Raw genomic sequence first — 11,047 nt, forward strand, 5'->3', positions numbered from 1 at the left:
TCAAGCGCTTACCTCCCTGCTCTGGGTGGCTAGTGGCGTCCACTGAACCGGTGCAGTGTGTAAGTGGTGCAATTAAATTATTAGTTCTGGCATTGCAGTTGCGGTGTCGAACACTAGTGGGACTAGAAGGACTCTAACCTTGTGTCCTTGGGGCAGAGTCCTGTGTCTCTTGGCTAGTGTTCACCTTGCCAAGTCCTGAGAGGTTAACAGTCTCTGGCATTTACGTTGAGTGGTATTGCGGCTCTGTGAGGTAACAGAGCCTGCTTCCTTTCACCTTATACCATCTTTATTATTTGGTGCATTCCGCAAGCCCGTAGCAATTAATTATAGGGGGACCCTACGTCATTTTTTTAGGGTCCCTCATTTTAACAGCTAGTAAAGGCTATGTATACAGCTGGGAGCTCATATTAAAAGTCTGGGAAGCTTACTGTATTGTTTAAGATTACTGTACTTATTTTTAATATGTATACCCCTCCTCACATGTAAAGCACCATGGAATAAATGGTACTATAATAATAAATAATAACATTAATATTCTATCTATTTTATGTTTATTTACTGTAGGTATTCCATTTTTTTATCCTGTCTGCTCCTGCAATGATTTTACAGTACATGGCGGATGAATTGCCAGCTTTTCTTCTATCTATCTAACTATCTATCTATCTATCTATCTATCTATCTATATGTGTGTTTGTGTGTTTGTGTGTGTGTGTGTGTCACTGACATCTACATTTCCATGTATTCTATGTGTGTATATCTGTTCTATTCTAACCTGTCAGTGTGTACATCGGTGCTTAAACATCAAACAGCACTCGCATGGTCCTAGTGCTTTGCGATTTTTTCTTGCATCCATAGGCTTTCATAGGCGAGTCTCAGCAGAGTCTCAGTGACAATTGCAGAATACTGAGATTTTACATGCACGCTCAATACGGCTGAAAAAATAAACACTGATGTAAGCTGCCCCACATATTAACACCAAATGTTTTCTCGCATAGCACTAGCCCATATTCTATGATAGTGTGATGCTGGCCTTCATGAGCCACTCCTGCACTATAAATAAATAATAAAAAAATAAATTTGCATGGGTTCCCGTGTGTTTTTGATAACCAGCCAGGCAAAATTCATAGTCTGGGTGTTGCAACCCTCAGCTGTCATCTTCAGCAAGGCTGGCTATCAAAAAACAAAGAGGTCCCACTCCCCAAGTTGCATTTTTAAATATTTAAATAAATAATTTTAAAAAACAATATTTGGTCCCCCCTCCATTTTTGACAACCAGCCTTGCTAAAGCAGACAGCTGGGAGCTGGTTTTCTCAGGCTGACTTTTTCTCACGATGCTGAGGTCACATCAGTTCAACTTTGCTGGGCACGCAGCAACAGTGACCGGACATATCCACGATGATGTCACTGGCTGTCACTGACTCTGCACTCACAGCACCTCATTCATCAGTGATCTCAGCCTGAACGGTTGCATCTTGCACCATCCAGGTTGAAAACTATTAATCACCCAGACATGGATTATGGCGTGGGACAGAGTGATGGAGAGGTGAGGGACATTGTTGAGTTTTATTTTTGTTTTATTACAGGAGAACGAGGGCTTCAGTGTAATAAGCGTTAGGCAAGTGTTATTGTTAGTATTATTATTATTACAATATCTATTTATAAAACACCACTGGTTCCATGGTGCTGTTCATGAGAAGGGGTTACATACAAATTACAGATATCACTTACAGTAAACAAACTAACAATCGCAGACTGGTATAGAGGGGAGAGGGCCTAACCGACCTCTGCGTTCTGCAAACGACTGTGTTTTGAAACTGTTAAACTGTAAAGCGCTGTGGAATATGTTGGTGCTGTATAAATAATGATTATTATTATTATTAGACAGGACCCTGCCCTTTTGGGCTTATATTCTACATGATGGTGGTGACGGAGACAATATGTTGGGGGGTTGCAGCTGCTCCAGTGATGGTGAGGCGTTTACTCCAGTAGTGGTGAGGAGGCATCGGGGATCATTGCAGGCTGTAAGCTTTCCTGAAGATATGAGTTTTCAGGTTCCGTCTGAAGGATCCGAGTGTGGTTGATAGTCGGACGTGTTGGGGCAAGGAATTCCAGAGGATGGGGGATATTCGGGAGAAGTCTTGGAGGTGGTTGGGTGAGGAGTGAATAAGTGTGGAAGAGAGAAGGAGGTCTTGTGAGGACTGGGGATTACGTGAGGGAAGATATTGGGAGATTAGTTCAGAGATGCATATGAAGGATGCAGGTTATAGATGGCCTTGTAGGTCAGTGTTAGTAATTTGAATTGGATACGCTGAGGGAATGGGAGCCAGTGAAGAGATTTGCAGAGGGAAGAAGCGGAGTAGTAGTGAGGAGAGAGATGAATTAATCGGGCAGCAGAGTTAAGGATAGACTGGAGAGGTGCGGGGTGTTAGCAGGGAGGCCACAGAAAAGGATGTTTCAATTGACGAGGCGGGAGATGATGAGGGCATGCACAAGCATTTTAGTAGATTGAGGGTTGAGGAAGGGACTGATTCTGGAATCATTTTAGAGCTGGAGGCGATAGGAGGTGGAGAGAGCTTGGATGTGCGGTTTGAAGGGCAGGGCAGAGTCAAGGGTTACTCCGAGGCAGCGGACCTCTGGTACGGGGGAAAGCATGATGTCATCAATTGTTATAGCTAGGTCGGGTAAGGAAGATCTGTGAGATGGGGGAAAGATTATCAGTTCAGATTTGTCCACATTGCGTTTGAGGAAGCGAGAGGAGAAGAAGGAAGATACGGCTGATAGACACTCCGGGATTCTGGACAGCAGAGAGGTGACGTCTGGGCCAGAGAGGTAGATCTGAGTGTCATCAGCATAAAGGTGGTACTGGAATCCATGGGACTTTATGAGTTGCACCAGGCCAAATGTATAGATTGAGAAGAGTAGGGGTCCTAGAACAGAGCCTTGGGGGACTCCAACAGAGAGAGGGTGGGATGAGGAGGTAGTGTGGGAGTGGGAGACACTGAATGTGTGGTTGGAAAGGTATTAGGAGATCCAGGCTAGGGCGAGTTCTTTGATGCCAAAGGAGGAGAGGATCTGTAGTAGGAGGCAGTGGTCAACTGTGTCGAAAGCAGAGGATAGGTCTAGAAGGAGGAGTATAGAGTATTGTCCATTAGCTTTGGCTGTAAGTAGGTCGATCGTAACTTTGGTCAGGGCTGTCTCTTTGGAATGATGGGGACGGAAACCAGATTGTAGATTGTCAAATAGCAAGTTAGATGAGAGGTGGGAGGAAAGTTCAGTCTGGATGTGCTGTTCCAGGAGTTTGGAAGCGAATGGGAGCAGCGATATTGGGAGATAGCTGGACATGGCTGTTGGGTCGAGGGTTGGCTTTTTAAGGATAGTTGTGATTGTGGCATGTTTGAAAGAAGAAGGGAAGATACCAGAAGTTAGTGATAGGTTGAAGAGGTGGGTTAGGGATGGGATAAGAGTGGTGGTGATGTCGAGGAGGAGGTGGGATGGGATAGGGTGAAGTGCACAAGTGGTGAGGTGTGATTTGGAGAGAAGATGAGCAAGTTCCCCTTCAGTGATGTTAGATAGGGAGGTTATGGGGTTTGGGTATTGGTCTAGTGTGCAAAGGGGTTGTGGTGGTTGAGCAATAAAGACTTGCCGTGTTTGGCCTATCTTGTTTTTGAAGTGTGTGGCAAAGTCCCCAACAGAGATTACGGAAGGCGGAGGGGGCAGTGGTGGGTGGAGGAGGGAGTTAAAAGTATTGAACAAATGTCTGGGGTTGTGGGATAAAGAAGATACAAGGGATGTAAAGTAGGCCTGTTTAGCAGAGGTGAGTCAGAGAAAAGAGGGAGACACAAAAGCGCAAATAGGGTCTTATCAAGCGTTACACAGAGTTGCCCATCAAGAGAACTTCTCACCTGGTTTGTGATATGTCCTGATCAAGGGGGTCACCTGAACCCTGAAATGCTTAGAATAAACCACGCTGAAACCTCTACAATTTTTGAAATCCTTCTTGCGGCAGAGCAGTGATGATCCTTCCTTCCTACCTAAGTGTAGCAGAGGTGAGGGCAGATTTAAATGCGAGTGTTGCTTGTTTGAATGCCGTGAAATCGTCTTGCAAATGCATTTTCTTCCAGTGTCGTTCTGCATTTCTGGATGTTTGCCAAAGCTTTTTAGTGGTGTTATTGTGCCAGGGTTGTCTATTGATTCGTCACACTCTGCTATGCATGACAGGGGCGATTGAGTCGATGGCTGATGAAAGAGTGCCATAGTAGAAACTAGTGGCATTGTCTGTGTCATGGAGTGAAGATATGGAGGACAGTGGTAGAATAGATTCAGAGAGTCTGCGAGTGTCTAGATGTGCGAAGTTTCTAAGGGGGTGCGCATGTTGCTGAGCATAGGTGACAGGTGAGGAGGACAGGGATGAGAAAGTGAGTAGATGGTGGTCAGATAGAGGGAGAGGGAAGGTTGTGAAGTTTGATAGGGAGCAGAGACGGGTGAAGACCAGGTCTAATGTGTGTCCGTCTGTGTGGGTGGCTGAGGAGGACCACTGAGTAAGTCCAAAAAATGAAGTAAGGAAGAGGAGTTTGGAGGCTGCCGACTGGTGGGTGTCAATGTTGAAGTCACCCATGATGATTGTGGGAATGTTAGCAGAGAGAAAATGAAGGAGACAGGTGGAGAATTGGTCAATAAAGGCTGAGGTCGGGCCCGGAGGTCGATATATGACAGCCACTTGGTGGTTGGAGGGAGAGTAGATGTGGACAGAGTGGACTTCAAAAGAGGTGTGAATAAGGGTAGAGGTGGGATTTGGATTGGGTTGAAGGTGCAGTTGGAAGAAAGGAGAACGCCCACTCCTCCACCATGTCTGTTGCCAGGGTGAGGAGTGTGGGTGAAGTGGAGGCCGCCGTAACATAGCGCAGCAGGTGAGGCGGTGTTGGAGCATGTCAGCCATGTTTCAGTGAGGCCAAGGAAGGAAAAATTACGAGAGGTAAAGAGGTCATGAATCACAAGGAGTTTAGCTGTGTATAGCTGTGATTGTTATTTTTAAATAAAATGGAAAATTGTGTTTAGTATTATTTTTAATAAAGAAATTTATTTTGGCTGTGTGTTTATTTACCATATAACTAAAGGATTAGTAATGGATAGGTGTCTTATAGACGACTCTTCATTAGTAATCCATGGGCATGATGTCACCTGACAATACAAAGGTGACATCAACCCCACAAATATGAACCCCACTTGCCATCGCTATAAGGCAAGTGGCAAGAGCCGGGCAAAGCACCAAATTTGGTGCATCTAATAGATACGCCTTTTGCTGGGCAGCTGTGGGCTACTATTTTTAGGCTGGGGGCCTATATCCATGGCCCATTACCAGCCTGAGAATACCAGCTCCCAGCTTTCTGCTTTAGCAAGGCTGGTTGTCAAAAAATGTAGGGACCCCACGCCTTTTCTTAAAATTATTTATTTAAATAATTAAAAATAGAGAGGGGGAATCCCTATATTCTTAATTACCAGCCTTGCTGAAGATGACAGCTGAGGGTTGCAGCTGTGAGTTTTGCCTGTTTGGTTATCAAAAATACAGGGGATCCCATGCAGGTTTTTTTTAAAGTTTTTATTTATAGCACAGGAGCAGCTGATGAATAATCCCATCCACTGCTCCTGCTCTCACTGTTATTAGCGGCAGGTGACAGCTGATGGGAGCTGTAGTCCCATCACCTGATACCAGTGACCGGAGGTAAACTTTATCCCTCAAATCACAACTGAGCGCTCACGCTCTCTTTTGACAGCGTGGGAACTGCAGCTCTCTGACCAGCGGGGATGATTTCACCTCCGATCAGAAATGCTACGTCGGTGTTTCTCAAGCTGTCACACACCGGCTATTGTATTGTGTATTTTCGGCTATATTCGGCGATTACATCTGCAAATATTGCAAATTCGCCCATCATGATCTGAACCGAATATTGAAATATTCACTCATCTCTTTATGGCAGTCCCTTGAAAGTGTAGACAACCAAACTTTCGTTAAGATGAACAAATCATGTATATCCAATGACCTTTGCACCTCAGTGAGACTGTGCAGACTAGGCAATGGTGTAGTTTTTAGTGTGATGTAGTGATCTTGCACTGTTGCAGTCTGCAACACCTTTGTCAAGGGTTCTGTTTCTCCTGATGCTACTGCTGCTGATGTTACAATATTTTTTACATGTGAAGACTTCATGTTGAGTCTCCATCTGGTCGTTTGCTTATAGTGGAAGGGGTCTCAGAGCACTATTATAATATTATTACTCTGGTGAAATTGATGCCACTTTATTGGTGTGCAGCAATCTTTTTTTGAAATGTAGAGACTCCAAGTTGAGTCTGCATCTGGTGGGTTGCCTGTAGTGAAAGGGGTCTCAGACCACCATTACACTATTTCTTCTCTGGAGAATTGATGCCACTTAAGTGGTGTGCATCAACTATTGTTTTAAATTTTTGCTCTCCAAGTTGAGTCTCCTTCATGTGTGTTGCCTCTAGCAGTAGGACTCCCAGACCGACAGGCCTGAACTTACTTTCAGTCAACTACCTGTGTTACTATCCTTAAATATAATCAGTGTGCCTGAGCAGAAAGCCAGTTTGAACTATTGCACAAGGTATTAAGGGTTGCAGCACAGTAGATCTACATCAATCCATCACCCACCTCCCATCTCGTTTTAATTTGACATTAAATTCAAAGCTGTAAATGCTGGCCCAGACCCTGATACCTCGTGCAACCGGATGCAGCACTCGATGGCTGTAGGAAGCATGTACTGATGTGGTGCGAAGAAGGAACAAAATGGACATCCCTGACTCAGTGACTGCAGGGCAAGTGAAAAGGAAAAAAGTCACTGATCAGTGATGTGCATTTATAATCAGCATGTAGTGGCGGCAGGACGCACAAAAAAATCCCTGCAAATTAACAACGATCATGTACATATCAGTGCTTGGCAGCAGAAGAGGAGGTGAGGAAGGGGGTTAGGAAGAAATGTGAAGGAGCAAAAGTCGGGAGAAGAGGATTATGGTGGATTAGGAGGAAAGCAATGCACAGAAACTGGTCAGGAATGTCATCTTTCTTCTAGTAGCAGAAGCTGCACAAGAAGTGATGGCACAGACTTCAAAAAGAAGTCTGCAGCAGAATGACACAGTGACCGCTATGCAACATCTCCAAGAAGGAATCAGAAATTGCAGAGCGGTTACTAAGAGTTCACACTGCATCTCTGCTCACTGATTGGTACGATTGGACTTCATTGTCCAATCGCTTCAGTTATGTCTGTGGCTGGTGACGCTGCTGTTGCCTATCTCCAACCTATGATCGGATATAGCACCGATAACAGCTGGACTTCAGTGTTTCAGGCATTTTTATTGCTTTAAACAATGAAATAGCTGTCAATAACTGTTCAGAATTCAACATCCAATCACAGTGATTGTAGTTGCTGTGGGGTGATTGCCAGTACCCTACTGTCATCACGGTCACCATGCATACAGTCATTGTGCCACATTTTTTCTCTAGGATATTTCTATATGTCCAAGGTCGGGAGCCACTTCCCAGCCAGAAGGCATTGTTTAACCCAAGGTCTTGAAGGAGTTAAAAACATTTTGACAAATAATATTTTTTTGACAAATTATATTTTAACAAATTATTAAAAGACAGTCCATGAATTAATAACGTTATAATATTTAAAATTATATTTTGAAATGTTGATTTCACTTTCATTCTACATTTTCTTTCTTCATGTAAACAAATGAGAAGATTCCCATATTCCCAAATCAAATTAATAATAACAGCTTCATTTTTAACTTTAAAATTTTGATTACAAAGATGACCCTATAGGCAATGGGAAAGAAATCTCTGAAGACTCCTACCTGGCACCTTGCCCCACATTTCATACATAAATACCCACTGTAGGTCATATTCATGAACACAACAAGATCTTACGCTGTTTAACATTTATCTACATTTTCTCCAGGAGAATAAACCACAACAAAAATGAGACTAAAGAAATAAACGAAAAAAACAAAAAATATCTGTATTATTTTGAGCAAATATTTAGCAAAGCTAACTTAAGATTTCTATAAAGCTATTTGGAAATATATTGTTTTATGTGTTTTCATACTTTTATATTAACTCTTTTAATATCTGGCAATTTTTCCTTTTTCGTGCTTTAATTTGTTTTTCTCTTCTTTTAAAAACTTTAGCCTTTTTTTCTATTAACATAACCATGTGAGGGCATATATTTTTGTTGGACAATTTGTAATTTTTAATGACACCATTCATTTTACTCTATTTTGTGCTTAAATATAGGAAACTAAATTACATTTGAGTGCATTAGTGAAATAATAGGCACTGGGAAAAAAAATCTCTGATGACTCCTACGTGGCACCTCGCTCCATATTTCATGCATAAATACCCACTGTAGGTCATATTCATGAACATAACAAGATCTTACGCTGTTTAACATTTATCTACATTTTCTCCAGGAGAATAAACCACAACAAAATTAAGACTAAAGAAACAAACTGAAAAAGCAAAAAATATCTGTGAGTATTATTTTGAATAAATATTTAATAAAGTTTACTTAAGATTTCTAATAAAGTATTTGGAAATATATTGTTTGATGCGTTTTCAAACTTTTTTTATTAACTATTTTAATATCTGGCAATTTGTCATTTTTTGTGCTGCAATTTTTTTTTTCTTATTCTTTTAAAAATCATAGCCTTTTCTTCTATTAACAAAACCGTGTTAGGGCATATTTTTTGTTGGAGAAGTTGTAATTTCTAATTATGTGCTTAAATACAGGAAATTAAATTACATTTGAGTGGATTAGTTAAATACGGTAAATCTCCAAATCCAAAAAGTTGTAAAAGTTTATTTTGACAGTTACAAAAAGAGGTTTTTTTTTCTTTTTTTTTAGGTTATTCTTCTACAAATCTTACTTTAAATGTTAAGCAATGTATTGTAATCTTAGGAATTCTTATACACTTCATACATTTAGAGGATTGTTAAAATATTTTTTGCATTCTGGAATGAGTCGGTGAAAGGCTTTGTGACTTTTTATGACTTCATGTGTTCTTAGATTTTAATTATAAAGCTTAACCATTTTAGACCTGGAGGCCTTAGGACTTTTAATTCCATGGTATAAAGTATATCATAGATTGTAAAAGAAACGTTAAAGAAAATATATTTTTCATTTCTAGTTCATTTCTTTGAGATCAAAACCGTACGATACAGAAAATATTTTGTGGCATCATGTTGGCTAAAAACATTCATATAAATACTTTTTATGCATAAAAATATCTTACATTTGAGAATTATATAAAGTTACCTTTTATTTTTATACATTTCTTATTCAATTTAGGCTTTTTTGGAAAGGGCAAATGTTCTGGCAAAATTTGGTGAGTTTTATTTTATGTGTATTGTGCAGACGTTGTTTTTTTACTTTCAGCTGCTTCCATCTAAACAATAATATAAGTCACATCACTACAAGACTCATCAACTTATATTGTTTTGAAATGTGTTCTTCGGCAAATAAACAAAAATGAATAATTTTTTTGTAAATAAAGATATAAATGTGCACCACTTTAGAAAATAAAAATAGTAATGTTTTGTTCCTATTCATTCCTCTAGCATCACCAATTTGTTCTACATTATGGAGAACAATCTGACGGCGGTCATTGAGATTTTCCTTTTAGGATTTCAAGTCAGGCAAGAATTAAAAATGTTCCTCTTTAGTCTTCTCTTGATGATTTACTGTGGGACAATATGTGGGAATCTCCTGATCATCACCCTGGTGTCCTCCAGCAGGAACCTCCACACCCCAATGTACTTCTTCATCTCACAACTCTCCATCAGTGACATCTTGGTGATCACAGATATTGTCCCGAACATGCTTCATGTCCTACTGAATAATGGAGGAAGCATTACTTTTGTTGGCTGTATCACTCAGTTTTATTTTTTAGGTGCTTCAGAAACGGTGGAATGTTTTCTCCTCGCTGTGATGTCTTATGACCGATATGTGGCCATCTGTAAACCTCTACGTTATAACGTTATCATGAAAAGTGGTTATTGTGTGATACTGACCATCATCTGTTGGGTGATTGGATTTTCTATTGTTTTGATTCACATGATACCTACTGCAAAACAAAACTATTGCGGGCCAAACATCATTGACCACGTATTCTGTGATATTGTTCCTTTACTAGAACTTGCCTGTTCTGACACCCATATTGTTCACTTGGAGGTTTATTTGCTAAGTATTCCAGTTGTATTCGTTCCTATCATAACCATTGTAGTGTCTTACATCTGTATAGTCTTTGCTATCTTAAGGATCCAGTCCAGTACCGGTAGACAGAAAGCCTTTTCCACCTGTAGCTCCCACCTCACTGTGGTCTCCATATTCTTCGGGACTTTATTCAGTGTTTATGTTGTCCCAACCAAACGGCAATCATCAACCATCAGTAAAATCCTATCACTGCTGTATACTGTGTTTACTCCTTTTATTAACCCCATTATATACAGTCTGAGAAATAAAGACATTATAAAAGCTGTACAGAAAACGTATTATAAGAATGTAATCTAGAAAATTATAAATAATATTGTAAGTATCACTGAGGCTAGACCAAGATAATCAGCCTAAGAATATCACACCAAACATATGAAAAATCAGTCCGAGTCTCGCTGCCGAGAGTCACGTGAGTGTAATGCAAGTGTCATGTGAGTACAATCCGAGTTTTCACAGCTTGCATTCGATTTACATCCGAATGCAGTGCATTTGCTATCTGATTGCAATGCGATTTTAACGCGAGCTTTTGCAACCAGCAGTTCTATATGTCATCTGCTCATCGTTTTCGAAGGAAATATTCTTCAAAACAAACACACACACATATATATATATTGTATATATATACACGCACTGAAAATGCAAGCAGGAACAGCATATAATGAACACCACAACCAAGTAGCGGAAATTATATACAGGAACATCTGCACAGCATATGGGCTAAGCCCCCCTAAGTCCAGGTGGGAGACCACATAAAACATGGTGGAGAA

General features: G+C 40.7%; 1 protein-coding gene across 1 annotated transcript; it reads left to right on the forward strand.

Annotated features, from left to right (window-relative positions):
- The first annotated feature begins 1,510 nt into the window (after positions 1–1,510).
- Positions 1,511–10,577, forward strand: LOC141050078 (olfactory receptor 5AP2-like). Its single transcript, XM_073546907.1, has 4 exons — positions 1,511–1,543; positions 5,976–6,050; positions 7,031–7,099; positions 9,654–10,577. Exons 1-4 carry the CDS (start codon positions 1,511–1,513, stop codon positions 10,575–10,577), a joined length of 1,101 nt encoding a protein of 366 aa, XP_073403008.1.
- Positions 10,578–11,047: the final 470 nt, after the last annotated feature.

This window comes from Dendrobates tinctorius, unplaced genomic scaffold, assembly GCF_039654945.1.
Source record: "Dendrobates tinctorius isolate UK_male_01 unplaced genomic scaffold, ASM3965494v1 ptg000151l, whole genome shotgun sequence".
Taxonomy (NCBI): Eukaryota; Metazoa; Chordata; class Amphibia; order Anura; family Dendrobatidae; genus Dendrobates; species Dendrobates tinctorius.